General features: G+C 45.7%; 1 protein-coding gene across 3 annotated transcripts in view; it reads right to left on the bottom strand.

Annotated features, from left to right (window-relative positions):
- The window catches only part of LOC121545357 (solute carrier family 12 member 5-like), a 144,100-nt gene that overhangs the window by 54,018 nt on the left and 70,473 nt on the right, over positions 1-19,609 (bottom strand). For all 3 annotated transcript variants that reach the window (XM_045209553.1, XM_045209551.1, XM_045209552.1), the window contains exons 2-3: positions 1,967-2,070; positions 1,130-1,273 (exon numbers count right to left, since the gene is read on the bottom strand). In XM_045209553.1, coding sequence (XP_045065488.1) covers positions 1,130-1,273; positions 1,967-2,070 — 248 coding nt within the window. The remainder of the gene's footprint in view (positions 1-1,129; positions 1,274-1,966; positions 2,071-19,609) is intronic.

Raw genomic sequence — 19,609 nt, 5'->3', positions numbered from 1 at the left:
CTAAATAGTTAGTTAAATAGTTAACCAATAGCTACCAGGACTATATGCATTAACTCTTTTGACTCATCACATATGCTGCTGTTAAAGTTTATTATCTATCCTGTTGCCTAGTCACTTTATCCCTACCTATATGTACATATCTACCTCAATGACCTCGTACCCCTGCACATGGACTTGGTACTGGTCCCCGTGTATACAGCCAAGTTATCCTTACTCATTTTGTATTTATTCCTGGTGTTATTATCTGTCTATTTTTCTATTATTTCTATTTTTTTCTCTCTGCATTGTTGGGAAGTAAATAAGCATTTCACTGTTAGTCTACACCTGTTGTTTACGAAGCATGTGGCAAATACAATTTGATTTGATTTGTATCAGGGTAACAAGACAGGCCGAGGGAGCAGCTTGTTGTATCAGGGTAACAAGACAGGCCGAGAGAGCAGCTTGTTGTATCAGGGTAACAAGACAGGCAGAGAGCGCAGCTTGTTGTATCAGGGTAACAAGACAGGCTGAGAGAGCAGCTTGTTGTATCAGGGTAACAAGACAGGCCGAGAGAGCAGCTTGTTGTATCAGGGTTATGCCCCACTGCACATGTGTTGGATAACAGGCCTAATGTGTCCCTACTCAGGCAGGTTAGCATTTTTCGTCATGAATCTTGTTCTGGATGCAGCTCACTAGCTGGCACAGCCACAAAGTCATAAAATCTGATTTTAACCCTAACCTTAACCACACTGATAACCATAATGCCTAACCTTAAACTTTAATTAAGGCCAAAGAGCTAATAATGAATTCTTACAATATAGCCAATTTTGAATTTGCACCTGGCCTTTCTAAGGGGAAATCGCTCAGTTCTGCCTCCAGGACAAGACTCATGACAATAAACGTCAACCTGCCCTGCTCAGGCCCGATAAATTACCAAACGGCTGTGTAGCGACGGGGAAGGAAAAGGATAGCGCGCATGGCCATCAATAAAGTCCAGGCCTAAACATGCGTCATCAATAACGTCCTTTCCAGGCCCCCTGTTCGTCCAGGTGGAGGATGGGAGGGACACACTCTGCCACCTCAGATCAAGTCAAACTTCAGCTAATGTTTATGTTTAGGACCAGACTTTAATTTAGATTAGATGGAGTACCTTGACAGCAGGTTTTTTTTTGGATGGCGCCGCCCCCTCCTCGTTCTCGGCCTCCTCGTGCTCTTTGCTGCCCTGAGGCAGGTTGGAGTAGTTGGCCAGACTGCTAAGTATGGACGAAACCATGGGACTGTTGTCCATCTCCTCCTGCAGGACAGAGGGACAGGTGGACAGACACACCATATCAGTATACCAGAGGACAAAACACAGTAGGAAACATGCAGGTATTATTTAATTTTACAGTCCTCTCAGCTGATATTGACAACTGAGAAACTATATGATTAAGGCAGTACTTATTTCAAAGAATTCAACCCACCTGCTGTCAGATGGTAAGTAAGTAAGCAAGGCTTTGTGCTTGTTTCATCGAAACCAATGGAACAAAGCAATTAGATCATTACTAGATCATTACCATGTAATTATAGTATAATTATTTACATTTACGTCATTTAGCAGACGCTCTTATCCAGAGTGACTTACAGTTAGTGAGTGCATACATTTTTCATACTGGCCCCCCGTGGGAAACGAACCCACAACCCTGGCGTTGCAAGCGCCATGCTCTACCAACTGAGCTACACAGGGCCCAATTATACATTTACATTTACATTTTAGTCATTTAGCAGACGCTCTTATCCAGAGCGACTTACAGTTAGTGAGTGCATACATTATTTTTATATTTTTCATACTGGCCCACCGTGGGAAACGAACCCACAACCCTGGCGTTGCAAACGCCATGCTCTACCAACATCCCTGCCGGCCATTCCCTTCCCTACCCTGGACGACGCTGGGCCAATTGTGCGCCGCCCCATAGGTAAGCAAGTGAAGGAGCCTTGTGTTACAGACCTCAAACAGGGCCATGTTCTTGCCATCATACTGCTGGCTCTTCTCCACATCACTGGCACTGCTGCTGTTGATGAAGGGACTGCTCTCCTTGGGGTTCCCATCACCTGCAACACACAGACAGCACCCCTCAAGGGTTAACAGAGAAGCACACAGACAGCACCCCTCAAGGGTTAACAGAGAAACACACAGACAGCACCCCTCAAGGGTTAACAGAGAAGCACACAGACATCACCCCTCAAGGGTTAACAGAGAAACACACATTACACAGAAAATAATCCTTAAAGGAGAGATGTTGATTGAAAGGGGGAAACATTTGAATTAATATGAATGTTTGCAAAACACAGACATTGGTAACAATAAAAAATTACTTTCTTAATATGTAGTTTTAATGAGAGACCCAGGTTGTTTCAACAGGAGAAGTGAAATGATTAGATTTCGATTAATTTGAATGTGTTGTTTGTTAATAAATTATGTTAGCTTGGAGAAATTATTCATCGTTCAGGATTTAATTATGTTAGCACACATGGGCTAGTCGCTAGAGACAGGAAATGCTTTATTTAGATGGATCTATGTAGGCTTTGTGTGGGAAGGGTTCGTGCTGGGAATGAGAAATGGAACCAGAGATTCCAAATTGTGTGAATTCATAATCTTGGTGAATATTTATCATATCACACAGAGAACCTCATAGAAATTCAAACATCAGTGTGATTTAGATATTAGGTGTTATTTCACTGTTCAGGAATATAGAGGGGCACTTAAGCAGTTCACACACACACACACACACAAACACACACACACACACAAGCCCAGTCGTCCAATCAATACTTTTTTGGATTGCCTGCCGTGTCCCCCCTCCAGCTTGGCTTGGTGGTCTGATTGTGGCCCCTGTCTGCTGCCTGACACAGACTCTGTGCGCAGGGCCTATTAATAGCGTGAAGGGAGGGAGGGAGAGAGGAAGGGAGGTAGAAAGAGGAAGGGAGGGATGGAGGAAGTGAGGGAGGGAGGGAGGGAGGGAGGGAGGGAGGGAGGGAGGGAGGGAGGGAGGGAGGGAGGGAGGGAGGGAGCGTTGGTAGATATGGGCACTGGCTGCCTCTCTTCCCCTCTGCTCCGCTCCAGTCCCAGAGGAGACCCTTCTCAGACGGCAGGAGAGGAATACTAAAGATCCACTGCAGTGCATCAGCGCCAGGCAGCCAGGCAGCACGCAACGACCGACCACACCAGCCAACACTAGAACACACAGCACAGCACAGTCAACCTGGCATATCACTGCACACCAAAACTAGCACAGGACATGCAGTGTGTGTGCTGCATTACATTAAAGCCAAACCAACCACATCAGCCAACAGTACAGGGGCTCTGGTTAGAAGTTGCCCTAAGGCACAGATCTAGGATAAGCTTACTCTCCCAACATCCTATCCTCCATAACCATTTAGGGGGGCAGCTTCATACTACTCTGAGCACAGGGAGTGCAGTGAATTAGCAGCTTATGGCCTATATAGCTCTGGCTCTTTGGTAACAAGCTGCACTATATTTTTTCTTCTATGTGATTTACATGGAGCTTACTGCTGTGTCCTGTGTTATGTAACAAAACTGTACATTCAATGATTCAGCATTATGTAGACGTGTTTGTAAAAGTCAGTATAACACAGAACATGCTGAATAGGTTATGTAAGATCGAAGTCTTGGAAGGTAATCTCTCACAAAGCATGGCATATCATGGGACTGCCCGTATTGACATATTCATGTCTAATAAGCATTTACTCAATGATCTTGCTAGGTACAGATGTAAGATATTAATTTGATCATCCTGTTGCAGGAGAACTTTCCTGCAATGCAGAAAATAAAATATTCGTAGTGTATTTTAGGTTTAAAAAGGCTTCTGAAGTTTGTAATTGCCACTTTGAAATGTCCATTAATTATAATCCACATGATAATTCAAATGTCCTGTTGTTGCAGGATTAGTTTCCTTCTGTATCAAACTGGCTCAAATTAAGATCCTATATTTGTAGAACCCCTATACTTAATGGCTCTGGGTAGCATCATGTTTGCTAGATAACATTTTCAGTTTATTGTGCAGTATGTAAACCTGACTGTCATTCTGATCACATTCATGGCAGGCAGGCATGCATACTGTACTGTAGTCCTGTATGTAAAATTACATTAGTCATGAAAGTTTCTTCATTTAGTTTTGGCAGGATGACCCAGTATGAGAGATGCCCATTGGGGAGCATAGAGTGGCGGGGGGGATGAAGTGGGGGGGGATGAAGTAGATCGATTTGACCTCTGTTAGATTTACATACAGCCTCTCTCGTCATCCTTTACCTGTCATATTGATTGTGCCAGGGAAGGACATCCACACTCTTTAGTTGTGAACTGATTCTCCCACTCAGCTCACAACAGGGTGGCAAGTAGCCTAGCAGTTAAGAGCATTGGGCCAGTAACACAAAGGTTGCTGGTTTGAATCCCCAAGCCGACTAGGTGAAAAATCTGTTGATGTGACCTTGAGCAAGGCACTTAACCCTGATTGGTCCTGAAAGTTGCTCTGGATAACAGTACCTCATACCTCACTCGCTACCTCCACAGTAGAGCATGGAGAGAGAGAGAAAATAGTGGAGAAGGAGGCTGTTTAGTGAGAGGTGTGTGTGACTCTACATTCTATTTAATTAAGACTACAGTGTGTGCACTCATGTTAAAAGTCCCCTCATACAATGTGTCCTCTGAGTCCTTGGTGCCACAGCAAATTTTGATTAATGTACCCATTAAGGATGAGGCTTCATAGTCTTAAGACCACTCTCCCTTCCTTTGCCTCTACAGGTCCCTGCGGTGTATGTGTGGTTGTGGGTCCTGAGCTAACTTGCTGACACTATCCAATCCTATCTCCCATGCAGATCAATGATGTTTAAAGCATTAACTACATACAAACTGACTGAAATAACAAAACAGGAAATCCAATACTTTCACCGTCAGCTGACATGAACATCAACGCCCATCTCAAATAAAAAATCAATTGAAATCAAAATGTATTTGTCACATGCTAAATATCTAATTTACATAAGTAGTCACATCCCTGTGTCAATACTTTGTAGAAGCACCTTTGGCATTGATTACAGCTGTGAATCTTTCTGGGTAAGTCTTTAAGAGCTTTCCACACCTGGATTGTGCAACACTTTCCCATTATTCTTTTCAAAATACTTCAGGCTCTGTCAAATTGGTTGATGATCATCGCTAGACAACCATTTTCAAGTAGATTTAAGTCAAAACTGTAACTCAGCCACGCAGGAACATTCACTGTCTTCTTGGTAAGCAACTCCAGTGTAGATTTGGCCTTGTGTTTTAGGTTATTGTCCTGCTGAAAGCTGAATGAATCTCCCAGTGTCTGGTGGAAAGCAGACTGAACCAGGTTTTCCTGTAGGAACTTGCCTGTGCTTAGCTCCATTCCGTTGATTTTTTATCCTTAAAAACTCCCCAGTCCATAATGATTACAAGCATACCCATAACATGATGCAGCCACCACTATGCTTGAGAATATGGAGAGTGGTACTCAGTAATGTGTTGTATTAGATTTGCCCCAAACATAACACTTTGTATTCAGGACAGTTAATTGCTTTGCCACATTTTTTGCAGTATTACTTTAGTGCCTTGTTGCAAACAGGATGCATTAATGTTTTTATTCTGTACAGGCTTCCTGCTTTTCACTCTGTAAAGTAAGTTAGTATTGTGGAGTAACTACAATGTTGTTGATCCATCCTTAGTATCTTCCTATCACAGCCATTAAACTCTGTAACTGTTTTAAAGTCACCATTGGCCTCATGGGGAAATCCCTGAGCAGATTCCTTCCTCTCTGGCAACTGAGGAAGGATGCCTGTATCTTTGTGGTGACTGGGTATTTTGATACACCATCCAAAGTGCAATTAATAACTTCACCATGCTCAAAGGGATATTCAATGTCTGCTTTTTTCATTTACCCATCTACCAATAGGTGCCCTTCTTTGCGAGGCATTGAAAACCTCCCTGGTCTTTGTGCTTGAATCTGTGTTTGAAATTCACTGCTTGACTGAGTGACCTTACAGATAATTGTGTGTGTGGGGTACAGAGATGAGGTAGTCATAATAAAATCATGTTAAACACTATTATTGCACACAGAGTGAGTCAATGCAACGTATGTGATTTGTTAAGCAAATTTGCACTCCTGAACATATTTAGGCTTGCCATAACAAAGGGTTTGAATACTCTCTAAAATTTCAAAAAATTGAATTTCACTTTGACATTATGGGGTACTGTGTGTAGGCCAGTGACACAAAATCAGAATTTAAACCATTTTAAATTCAGGCTGTACCATAATCAGGCTGTACCACTGGCAATCCAAGATGGCGAAGTAGTGCAGTCCTGTTTCTGTCGTGTGTCTGTAAATAGCCTGTAAATACCCTGTTTTTTTGTATTTTTCGTACATGTTTCCCTATCAGACTTTTCATCCTTCTAGAAAATATACTTTCCTGCAACCCGCCTCACTCAATGTGGAACGGATTCTATTGTTGACTTACCTTTGTCTAGAATCTAGAATCTCCAGTTGAAACTAGCTAGCCAGTTTCAGCTAACTAGCTACTTTGCTATTAGCCACAGCTAGCGGTGTTTCACTCAGAACATTGGATTTTTTCCCGCGGGATTAATTTTAATCACTGGACATTGATCACCTGATATTCGGCCAGTCTGCACAGCGCGTTATCGACCCAGAACATATCAGTTTTTCCGCCGGAATCACTGAATCACTGGACCTTTAACTCCGGATTCATCGCTACCAGCTGGCTACAACAAAACGGACGCTGTGGTCTGGCTAATCATCCTGAGCTAGGCCCATCTCCCGGCTATCTACCTCTTTGTCAACCGGACGGGACCACCTAGTGTTGACACGGAGCCCCGCCGATCCTACACGACTGGTCTGCCGACGAAATCGTCTGATGTGGTTACGACATTAACCACGAAGATTCCATCCATCTGCTAGCCCCTGGCCCGCTAGCACACGCTATCCGTGGCCTCTTACTCACTAAACTGAACTAGCTACTGAACTAGCTACTTGCTATTAGCCACAGCCAGCGGTGTTTCACCCAGAACCTTGGATTTTTTCCGCGGGATTAATTTTAATCACTGGACATTGATCACCGGATATTCGGCCAGTCTGCACAGCGCGTTATCGACCCAGAACATATCAGTTTTTCCGCCGGAATCACTGAATCACTGGACCTTTAACTCCGGATTCATCGCTACCAGCTGGCTACAACAAAACGGACGCTGTGGTCTGGCTAATCATCCTGAGCTAGGCCCATCTCCCGGCTATCTACCTCTCTGTCAACCGGACGGGACCACCTAGTGTTGACACGAAGCCCCGCCGATCCTACACGACTGGTCTGCCGACGAAATCGTCTGATGTGGTTACGACGTTAACCACGAAGATTCCATCCATCTGCTAGCCCTTACTAGCCCCTGCTAACCCTCTTACTCACTAGCGCTTCACCACCGGACCTTATGATAACTCAGCTATACAGCTGATATCTGCTGGACTGTTCCTTTTTACGGTACTACATCCTGTTTATGTTTAGCCTCAGCCCAAACATGGTTAGTTTATTGTTGTTTCGGTTATTTCTAATTGTACTATATCACTGTAGACCCCCCAGCCTAGCTAAACCTGCCTTAGATAGCTATTTTGTCCCTCCCCCCATACACTCAGAGACCGACTCAATTGATGCCTCTAGAGATACTATCTCTTTCATTGTTACCCAACGCTTAGGTTTACCTCCACTTTACTCCATCCTTCCATATCCTTGTCTGTACATAATGCCCTGAATCTTTTCTATAACACCCGTAAATCTGCCCCCTTTATTCTATGTACCCAACGCACTAGAAGACCAGTTCTTAAAGCCTTTAGCCGTATCCTTATTCTAGTCCTCCTCTGTTCCTCTGGTGATGTAGAGGCTAACCCAGGCCCTGCAGCCCTCAGTATCACTCCTACTCCCCAGGCGCTATCATTTGATGACTTCTGTAATCGCAAAAGTCTTGGTTTCTTGCACATAAATATCAGAAGTCTACTTCCTAAGTTTGAGTTATTCACTGCGTTAGCACACTCTGCCAACCCTGATGTTCTAGCAGTGTCTGAATCCTGGCTCAGGAAGGCCACCAAAAATTCTGAAATTTCCATCCCCAACTATAACATTTTCCGTCTAGATAGAACTGCCAAAGGGGGTGGAGTTGCAATCTACTGTAGAGATAGCCTGCAGAGCTCTATCATACTATCCAGGTCTGTGCCCAAACAGTTTGAGCTTCTACTTCTAAAAATCCACCTTTCCAGAAATAAGTCTCTCACTGTTGCCGCTTGCTACAGACCCCCCTCAGCCCCCAGCTGTGCCCTGGACACCATATGTGAATTGATTGCCCCCATTTATCCTCAGAGTTTGTACTGCTTGGTGACCTAAATTGGGATATGCTTAATACCCCAGCCATCCTACAATCCAAGCTAGATGCCCTCAACCTCACGCAAATTATCAACGAACCTACCAGGTACAACCCTAAATCCGTAAACATGGGTACCCTCATAGATATCATCCTGACTAACACACCCTCTAAATACACCTCAGCTGTCTTCAACCAGGATCTCAGCGATCACTGCCTTATTGCCTGCGTCCGTAACGGGTCCGCGGTCAAACGACCACCCCTCATCACTGTCAAACGCTCCCTAAAACACTTTAGCGAGGAGGCCTTCCTAATTGACCTGGCCCAGGTATCCTGGATGGACATAGATCTCATTCCGTCAGTAGAGGATGCCTGGTTGTTCCTTAAAAGTAATTTCCTCTCAATCTTAAATAAACATGCCCCATTCAAAAATACAGAACTAAGAACCGATATAGCCCCTGGTTCTCCTCAGACTTGACTGCCCTTGACCAGCACAAAAACATCCTGTGGCGTACAGCATTAGCATCAAATAGCCCCCGCGATATGCAACTTTTCAGGGAAGTTAGGAACCAATATACACAAGCAGTCAGGAAAGCAAAGGCTAACTTTTTCAAACAGAAATTTGCTTCCTGTAGCACTAACTCCAAAAAGTTTTGGGACACTGTAAAGTCCATGGAGAATAAGAGCACTTACTCCCAGCTGCCCACTGCACTGAGGCTAGGAAACACTATCACCACCGATAAATCTACAATAATCGAGAATTTCAACAAGCATTTTGCTACAGCTGGCCATGCTTTCCATCTGGCTACCACTAACCCGGCCACCAACTCTGCACCCTCTGCTGCAACTTGCCCATGCCCCCCGCTTCTCCTTCACACAAATTCAGACAGCTGATGTTTTGAAAGCGCTGCAAAATCTGGACCCCTACAAATCAGCTGGGCTAGACAATCTGGACCCTTTCTTTCTAAAACTAGCCGCCGAAATTGTCGCAACCCCCTATTACTAGTCTGTTCAACCTCTCTTTCATAACGTCTGAGATCCCCAGAGATTGGAAAGCTGCCGCGGTCATCCCCCTCTTCAAAGGGGGTGACACTCTAGATCCAAACTGCTACAGACCTATATCCATCCTGCCCTGCCTTTCGAAAGTATTCGAAAGCCAAGTTAACAAACAGATCATCGACCATTTCGAATACCACCGTACCTTCTCCGCTATGCAATCCGGTTTCCGAGCTGGTCACGGGTGCACTTCAGCCACGCTCCTAAACGATATTATAACCGCGATTGATAATAGACAGTACTGTGCAGCCGTCTTCATCGACCTGGCCAAGGCTTTCGACTCTGTCAACCACCGCATTCTTATTGGCAGACTAAATAGCCTTGGTTTCTCAAATGACTGCCTCGCCTGGTTCACCAACTACTTCTCAGATAGAGTTCAGTGTGTCAAATCGGAGGGCCTGTTGTCTGGACCTATGGCAGTCTCTATGGGGGTGCCACAGGGTTCAATTCTTGGGCCGACACTTTTCTCCGTGTATATCAATGATGTCGCTCTTGCTGCTGGTGACTCTCAGATCCACCTCTACGCAGACGACACCATTTTGTATACATCTGGCCCTTCATTGGACACTGTGTTAACAAACCTCCAAACGAGCTTCAATGCCATACAACAATCCTTCAGTAGCCTTCAACTGCTCTTAAACACTAGTAAAACTAAATGCATGCTTTTCAATCGAACGCTGCTAGCACCTGCCCACCCGACTAGAATCACCACTCTCGACGGGTCTGACCTAGAGTATGTGGACAACTACAAATATCTAGGTGTCTGGTTAGACTGTAAACTCAACTTCCAGACTCACATAAAGAATCTCCAATCCAAAGTTAAATCCAGAATCGGCTTCCTATTTCGCAACAAAGCCTCCTTCACTCATGCTGCCAAACATGCCCTCGTAAAACTGACTATCCTACCGATCCTTGACTTCGGCGATGTCATTTACAAAATAGCCTCCAACACTCTACTCAGCAAATTGGATGTAGTCTATCACAGTGCCATCCGTTTTGTCTCCAAAGCCCCATACACTACCCACCACTGTGACCTGTACGCTCTTGTTGGCTGGTCCTCACTACATGTCTGTCGTCAAACCCACTGGCTCCAGGCCATCTATAAATCACTGCTAGGCAAATCCCCGCCTTATCTTAGCTCATTGGTCACCATAGCAGCACCCACCCGTAGTCTGCGCTCCAGCAGGTATATCTCACTGGTCATTCCCAAAGCCAACACCTCCTTTGGCCGCCATTCCTTCCAGTTCTCTGCTGCCAATGACTGGAACGAATTGCAAAAATCTCTGAAGCTGGAGACTCTTATCTCCCTCAATAACTTTAAGCATCAGTTGTCAGAGCACCTTACCGATCACTGCACCTGTACACAGCCCATCTGAAATTAGCCCACCCAACTACCTCATCCCTATATTGTTATTTATTTTGCTCTTTTGCACCCCAGTATCTCTATTTGCACATAATCTCTTGCACATCTAGCATTCCAGTGTTAATACTATTGTAATTATTCTGCACTATAGCCTATTTATTGCCTTACCTCCATAACTTGCTACATTTGCACACACTGTATATATATTTTCTGTTGTATTTCTGACTTTATGTTTTTTTTTACCCCATATGTAACTCTGTGTTGTTTTTATTGCACTACTTTGCTTTATCTTGGCCAGGTCGCAGTTGTAAATGAGAACCTGTTCTCAACTGGCTTACCTGGTTAAATAAAGGTGAAATAAAAAAATAAAAAAATAAAAAATAAAATGCAAATACTTTCTGAATTTACTGTATAGGTAGGGGTAAAGTGACTAGGCAACCGAATAAATAATTAACAGTAGCAGCAGCGTATGTGATGAGTCAAAATAGTTAGTGCAAAGAGGGTCAATGTAGATAGTCCGGGTAGCTATTTGGTTAACTATTTAGTATTTTTTACTAAATAGTTGGGGGTAGAAGCTCTTCAGGGTCCTGTTGGTTCCAGACTTGGCCGATCGGTACCGCTTGCCGTGCGGTAGCAAAGAGAACATTCTGTGACTTGGGTGGCTGGAGTCTTTGACCGTTTTTAGGGCCTTCCTCTGACATCGCCTGGTATAGAGGTCCTGGATGGCATGGATCTCGGCCCCAGTGACGTACTGGGCCATACGCACTACTCTCTGTAGCGCCTTGCGGTCGCATGCCAAGCAGTTTCCATACCAGGCGGTGGTGCAGCCAGTCAAGATGCTCTTAATGGTGCAGCTGTATACCTTTTTGAGGATCTGAGGGCCCATGACAAATATTTTCAGCCTCCTGAGGGGGAAGAGACATTGCCATCCCTTCTTCACAACTGTGTTGGTGTGTTTGGACCATGTTAATTCCTTAGTGATGTGGACGCTGAGGAACTTGAAGCTCTCGACTGTCACGTTCGTTCATGAACGGGTCAGACCAAGGCGCAGCGTGATATGCATACATTTATTTGACTATTAAACACAACAACAAAACAAGAAACGAAACGTGATGTCCAAGGTACACAAACAACATACCTAACACGGAACAAGATCCCACAACCCACTAGGGCCAATAGGCTGCCTAAGTATGGTCCCCAATCAGAGACAACGAGCGACAGCTGCCTCTGATTGGGAACCACACCGGCCAACATAGATCTAGACGTACTAGATCTAAACCTAGAAAATACAACATAGAACATAACAACATAGAAAGTCACACCCTGACTCAACAAATAAGAGTCCCCAGAGTCAGGGCGTGACAGTACCCCCCCCCAAAGGTGCGGACTCCGACCGCAGAACCTTTACTTAACAGGGTAGGCGCCAGGTGGATATTCCGCCTCGGAGGCGGATCCGGATCCGGGCGTGACCACCACCTATTCTCCGCCTCCCTGTTGCGCCCCTGGTCTGGTCTGGACCTCGGCGCGCTGCTTCCCCTCTCCTTCCTCCCACTATACTCCAAGCCCTGTCTGGACCCTGGTGTGGGAGACCCTGAACCTGGAGAGGGGCTGACGTCTGGGTCTGGACTGGAGCCGCTGACCGGAGCTGGACCTGGCACCGGTGGAGCGGACTGCTCAGGCTCCGGAGTGGAGCCGCTGACCGGATCTGGACTGGACCCCGGTGGAGCGGACTGCTCTGGCTCTGGAGTGGAGCCGCCGACTGGAGCTGGATCAGGCACCGGTGAAGCGGACTGCTCTGGCTCCGGAGTGGAGCCGCTGACCGGAGCTGGACTGGACCCCGGTGGAGTGGACTGCTCTGGCTCCGGAGTGGAGCAGCTGACCGGAGCTGGATCAGGCACCGGTGGAGTGGACTGCTCTGGCTCTGGACTAGAGCAGCTTACCGGAGCTGGATCAGGCACTGGTGGAGCGGACTGCTCTGGCTCCGGACTGGAGCTGCTGACTGGTGCCGGACCAGGCACCGGTGGAACGGGCACGGGCCGTGCCGGACTGGACACACTCACCACTGGTCTGGTGCGAGGAGCAGGCACGGGCCGAACCGGACTAGGAACATGCACCACTGGCTTGGTGCGCGGAGCAGGAACAGGCCGGGCTGGGCTGGCGACGCGCACCACTGCCTTGGTGCGAGGGGCAGGAACAGGCCGGGCCGGGCTGGCGACGCGCACCACTGGCTTGGTGCGAGGGACAGGAACAGGCCGGACCGGGCTGGCGACGCGCACCACTGGCTTAGTGCAGGGAGCAGGAACGGGCCGGACCGGACTGGCGACACGCACCACTTCCTTCTGCTGCCTAACCAGCTCCTCTCGCCGTGCCTCTACACTTTCCTTCTCCCTTTTAGCCTCCTGTAGCCTCGTCATCCACCCCGTGTGCCCCCCAAAAAAATGTTATTGGGGTTGGCTCTCGGGTCTCCGTCGTCGGCACTCCTCTTCCCGTGAGGACTCCTCCGGGAGCCCCCACAAGTTAGGGAACAGAACCTTGTCGTCGTCGTCATCCTCCAACTCCTCAGTATACTGTTCCCACCCCTCTTCCCATGTTCGTAGAGACACAATCTGAAAACCAACCGGGTGCAGTGGTCGGGGCTCTTCTCTCTCGCTCCCCGACCACCCCTTTAGCCCCCCCAACATTTTTCTTGGGGCTGTCTCTCGGGCTTCCTCCTCGACCGGTGTCCTCTGTGTTGCCGTTGCTCCTCTCCTGCCTGGGCATCTACCTTCGCCCATGGCCCTTTCCCCGCGAATATCTCTTCCCATGACCACAATTTGCCCACCTGTGACATGGCAATTCGCTCTTCCTGGGCACGCTGCTTGGTCCTTGTTTGGTGGGATCTTCTGTCACGTTCGTTCATGAACGGGTCAGACCAAGGCGCAGCGTGATATGCATACATGTTTATTTGACTATTAAACACAACGATAAAACAAGAAATGAAACGTGAAGTCCAAGGTACACAAACAACATACCTAACACGGAACAAGATCCCACAACCCACTAGTGCCAATAGGCTGCCTAAGTATGGTCCCCAATCAGAGACAACGAGCGACAGCTGCCTCTGATTGGGAACCACACCGGCCAACATAGATCTAGACGTACTAGATCTAAACCTAGAAAATACAACATAGAACATAACAACATAGAAAGTCACACCCTGACTCAACAAATAAGAGTCCCCAGAGTCAGGGCGTGACACTCGACCCGCTCCACTACAGCCCTGTCAATGTGGATGGGGGCGTGCTTGGCCCTCCGTTTCCTGTAGTCCACTATCAGCTCCTTTGTTAGGGATAATGGTGTTGATTTGAGCCATGACCAACCTTTCAAAGCATTTCATGGCTACAGATGTGAGTGCTACGGGGCGATAGTCATTTAGAAAGGTTACCTTGGCGTTCTTGGGCACATGGTCTATGGTGGTCTGCTTGAAACATGTAGGTATTACAGACTGGGTCAGGGAGAGGTTGAAAATGCTTACGATTGTCATGGCATTGTCCGTTTGTTGTAATCTGTGTAATGTGTCCGGTGTAGATAATCACATCAGTATAGAGACAAGCAGAAACACAAGACCTTAATCCCTGTGGCATTTTCAAACACTGATTCACAACAGTACCTGAGTGGATGAGCCAAAACACTTGTGGGGAGAGTGCCAAGCAATGGAAGAGACGAAGCCCTTTATTGATTGAATGGAGAGAGAAGAGAGGAGGCTGTGAAAACAGCTGTAAATCACCTATCTCTCTCATAAAGTTACACTGGTGGTCTCTGTGGAGAGATACTAACTAAAAGACCAGCGAAAAGACCAGCCATTCACAATTGCAACACTGTTAGTTAAATTAGCTACAGAAGGAATCTACTTGAACTGTATTAGCTAGAACAGAACCATAGAACAGATTGGGTGCATCATGAATCCTGCTCAGTACCAGTGCTTCCTTCTTCCTTTACATACAAAGCCTGCCTCACTGTTTATCAGTCAAACCTGTGCACAACACTGATGTGATCAGACACCTGCAGAATCACTATTCATGTGCAGCCGAAGCGGAGCATCTTTTCTTCAGCTTGTTCTCAGATATTAGGAGGTGCTGAATGAATGAGCCATAGTTAAGTGGAGCTCATCCATACCCATGAGCTACAGTTGGGTCGGGGTAAGGCCGGGTGCTGCATGCATTCTAAAGCAGCTTGGACTGAGAGACAGTACAATTGAAACAGCTGATAACGTTTTGTGTGAATCATGCACTGAAACACTCTAGTTGAGCACATCTCAAGTCAAGTTAGGCCTGCATTGGCCCTTATTCGTAGCCATCCAGGGCTAGTCCTGTCAATGTTGATTTATTCTAACAGTAAAATGCCTGTCTATTTGGGGAAAAATCACCCTGATTAAGTCTTTAGTATTATCCCAGTTTACCTATTTGCTTATGGTCTTGCCTACGCCTAGCGAACAGTTTTTAAATTATATGAGAAAAAAATATTTCATTTTATTTGGAACGACAAGCCAGACAAAATTAAACGGGCCTATTTATATAATAAATATGAATTTGGAGGACAGAAATTATTAAATATTAAAGCATTAGACCTATCACTAAAAGCTTCAGTCATACAAAAGTTATACTTAAATCCGAACTGGTTCTCTAGCAAATTAGTAAGATTGTCTCACCCCATGTTTAAGAATGGCCTTTTCCCTTTATTCAGATTACAACCTCTCACTTTCAGTTATTTGAAAAGGAAATCATCTCCCAAATATCACTATTTCTAAAACAAGCCATAGAAAGTTGGTTGCAATTTCAATTTAATCCTCCAGAAACGACAGAACAAATAATGCAACAAATATTGTGGTTAAACTCAAATATACTAACTGATAAAACATTTTTTTTGAAAGAATGTTTAAAAATGGTAGAATCTTCGTAAATGATATCGTGGAGTTATGTCGCACATGCAGCTAACAAAAACATATGGAAATGTCTGCTCTACCCAAAATTACAACCAAATAATTGCATCATTACCGCAAAAATGGAAGAGGAAAGTGAAAGGGATTTAATTTAAGGAACTTGTCTGTCGGCCCTGCATTAAAGAACATAATTGGTTAAAGAAAATTGTGATTAATAAAAAAGTATACCAGTTTAATTTAAGGACCAAAGGATTGACAGCCATCCCATATAGATTGCAAAATAGTTGGGAAGAGATTTTTGACGTACCGATTCCATGGCATAGTGTTTATGAACTGATACGCAAACATTTTCAATGTAAATTATTATACAAAATTCTTGCTACCAATAGAATATTATTTATATGGGAGATACAATCTTCCCAGCTCTGCAGATTTTGCTGTGAAGAGACAGAATCATTAGATCATTTGTTTTGGTACTGTCCATTTGTAGCTTGTTTTTGGTCACAGGTCCAGGAATGGCTGAAGGATTGCAATATTTACCTGGAGCTAACCCTGCAGATAGCACTACTGGGTGATCTGAAAAGTCATAGTCAATCGATCAATAATTTAATAATACTTTTAGCAAAAATGTTTATTTTCAATTTACAATCTGTAGAAACAATGAGAATAGAAGGGTTCAGAACTTTTGTGAAACATCACAGTACAGTTGAAAAATATATGGCAAATAGAAATCCAACATGGATGGTGTTAAGAGATAGATTGGTGGTGTTGAATGGAGCTGAAGGATGGGACTAATAACAACTAACAACAACTAATAACAATATGCCATTTAGCAGACGCTTTTATCCAAAGCGACTTACAGTCATGCGTGCATACATTTTTTTTGTGTATGGGTGGTCCCGGGGATCGAACCCACTACCTTGGCGTTACAAGCGCCGTGCTCTACCAGCTGAGCTACAGAGGACAACAAGATAACTAATGTAAAGCATACTGTGTCCATAATAATTGTATAGGCTCAGCTCAGCATTCAACACCATAGTGCCCTCTAAGCTCATCACTAAGCTAAGGATCCTGGGACTAAACACCTCCCTCTGCAACTGGATCCTGGACTTCCTGACGGGCCGCCCCCAGGTGGTAAGGGTAGGTAACAACACATCTGCCACACTGATCCTCAACACGGGGGCCCCTCAGGGGTGCGTGCTCAGTCCCCTCCTGTACTCTCTGTTCACCCATGACTGCATGGCCAGGCACGACTCCAACACCATCATTAAGTTTGCCGACGACACAACAGTGGTAGGCCTGATCACTGACAACGATGAGACAGCCTATAGGGAGGAGGTCAGAGATCTGGCCGTGTGGTGCCAGGACAACAACCTCTCCCTCAACGTGACCAAGACAAAGGAGATGATTGTGGACTACAGGAAAAAAAAGAGGACTGAGCACGCCCCCATTCTCATCGACGGGGCTGTAGTGGAACAGGTTGAGAGCTTCAAGTTCCTTGGTGTCCACATCACCAACGAACTATCATGGTCCAAACACACCAAGACAGTCGTGAAGAGGGCACGACAAAGCCTATTCCCCTCAGGAGACTAAAAAGATTTGGCATGGGTCCTCAGATCCTCAAAAAATTCTACAGCTGCACCATCGAGAGCATCCTGACTGGTTGCATCACCGCCTGGTATGGCAACTGCTTGGCCTCCGACCGCAAGGCACTACAGAGGGTAGTGCGTACGGCCCAGTACATCACTGGGGCAAAGCTTCCTGCCATCCAGGACCTCTATACCAGGCGGTGTCAGAGGAAGGCCCTCAAAATTGTCAAAGACTCCAGCCACCCTAGTCATAGACTGTTCTCTCTGCTACCGCACGGCAAGCGGTACCGGAGTGCCAAGTCTAGGTCCAAAAGACTTCTCAACAGCTTCTACCCCCAAGCCATAAGACTCCTGAACAGCTAATCATGGCTACCCGGACTATTTGTACTGCCCCCCCACCCCATCCTTTTTACGCTGCTGCTATTCTGTTAAGTATTTATGCATAGTCACTTTAACTCTACCCACATGTACATATTACCTCAACTACCTCAACTAGCCGGTGCCCCCGCACATTGACTCTGCAACGGTACCCCCCTGTATATATAGCCTCCCTACTGTCACTTTATTTTACTTATGCTCTTTTTTTTCTCAACACTTTTTTGTTGTTGTTGTTGTTGTTTTATTTTTACTTTTTTTGTTTAAAATAAATGCACTGTTGGTTAAGGGCTGTAAGTAAGCATTTCACTGTAATGTCTGCACCTGTTGTATTCGGCGCATGTGACCAATAACATTTGATTTGATTTGATTTGATTTAGGTTATAGGTTGAGAGGTTTTGTGAAAGAGCACAGTTAGAAAGATATGGCATATAGAAGCAAACCGGATGGACATCATGAAAATGATCGGAGGATAGCGGAAGTTCAGGAGTAAAAACAAACAAAATAGAATTATTGTAAAATTGACTGTGTCCATAAAATGTATATACAGTGGGGAGAACAAGTATTTGATACACTGCCGATTTTGCAGGTTTTCCTACTTACAAAGCATGTAGAGGTCTGTAATATTTATCATAGGTACACTTCAACTGTGAGAGACGGAATCTAAAACAAAAATCCAGAAAATCACATTGTATGATTTTTAAGTGATTAATTTGCATTTTATTGCATGACATAATTATTTGATCACCTACCAACCAGTAAGAATTCCGGCTCTCACAGACCTGTTAGTTTTTCTTTAAGAAGCCCTCCTGTTCTCCACTCATTACCTGTATTAACTGCACCTGTTTGAACTCGTTACCTGTATAAAAGACACCTGTCCACACACTCAATCAAACAGACTCCAACCTCTCCACAATGGCCAAGACCAGAGAGCTGTGTAAGGACATCAGGGATAAAATTGTAGACCTGCACAAGGCTGGGATGGGCTACAGGACAATAGGCAAGCAGCTTGGTGAGAAGGCAACAACTGTTGGCGCAATTATTAGAAAATGGAAGAAGTTCAAGATGACGGTCAATCACCCTCGGTCTGGGGCTCCATGCAAGATCTCACCTCGTGGGGCATCAATGATCATGAAGAAGGTGAGGGATCAGCCCAGAACTACACGGCAGGACCTGGTCAATGACCTGAAGAGAGCTGGGACCACAGTCTCAAAGAAAACCATTAGTAACACACTACGCCGTCATGGATTAAAATCCTGCAGCGCATGCAAGGTCCCCCTGCTCAAGCCAGCGCATGTCCAGGCCCGTCTGAAGTTTGCCAATGACCATCTGGATGATCCAGAGGAGGAATGGGAGAAGGTCATGTGGTCTGATGAGACAAAAATAGAGCTTTTTGGTCTAAACTCCACTCGCCGTGTTTGGAGGAAGAAGAAGGATGAGTACAACCCCAAGAACACCATCCCAACCGTGAAGCATGGAGGTGGAAACATCATTCTTTGGGGATGCTTTTCTGCAAAGGGGACAGGACGACTGCACCGTATTGAGGGGAGGATGGATGGGGCCGTGTATTGCGAGATCTTGGCCAACAACCTCCTTCCCTCAGTAAGAGCATTGAAGATGGGTCGTGGCTGGGTCTTCCAGCATGACAATGACCCGAAACACACAGCCAGGGCAACTAAGTTGTGGCTCCGTAAGAAGCATCTCAAGGTCCTGGAGTGGCCTAGCCAGTCTCCAGACCTGAACCCAATAGAACATCTTTGTAGGGAGCTGAAAGTCCGTATTGCCCATCGACAGCCCCGAAACCTGAAAGATCTGGAGAAGGTCTGTATGGAGGAGTGGGCCAAAATCCCTGCTGCAGTGTGTGCAAACCTGGTCAAGACCTACAGGAAACGTATGATCTC

Source organism: Coregonus clupeaformis, chromosome 30 (assembly GCF_020615455.1).
Source record: "Coregonus clupeaformis isolate EN_2021a chromosome 30, ASM2061545v1, whole genome shotgun sequence".
Taxonomy (NCBI): domain Eukaryota; kingdom Metazoa; phylum Chordata; class Actinopteri; order Salmoniformes; family Salmonidae; genus Coregonus; species Coregonus clupeaformis.
Note: the sequence above shows the minus strand (reverse complement) of the source record. Positions and strands in the feature narration are given on the sequence as shown.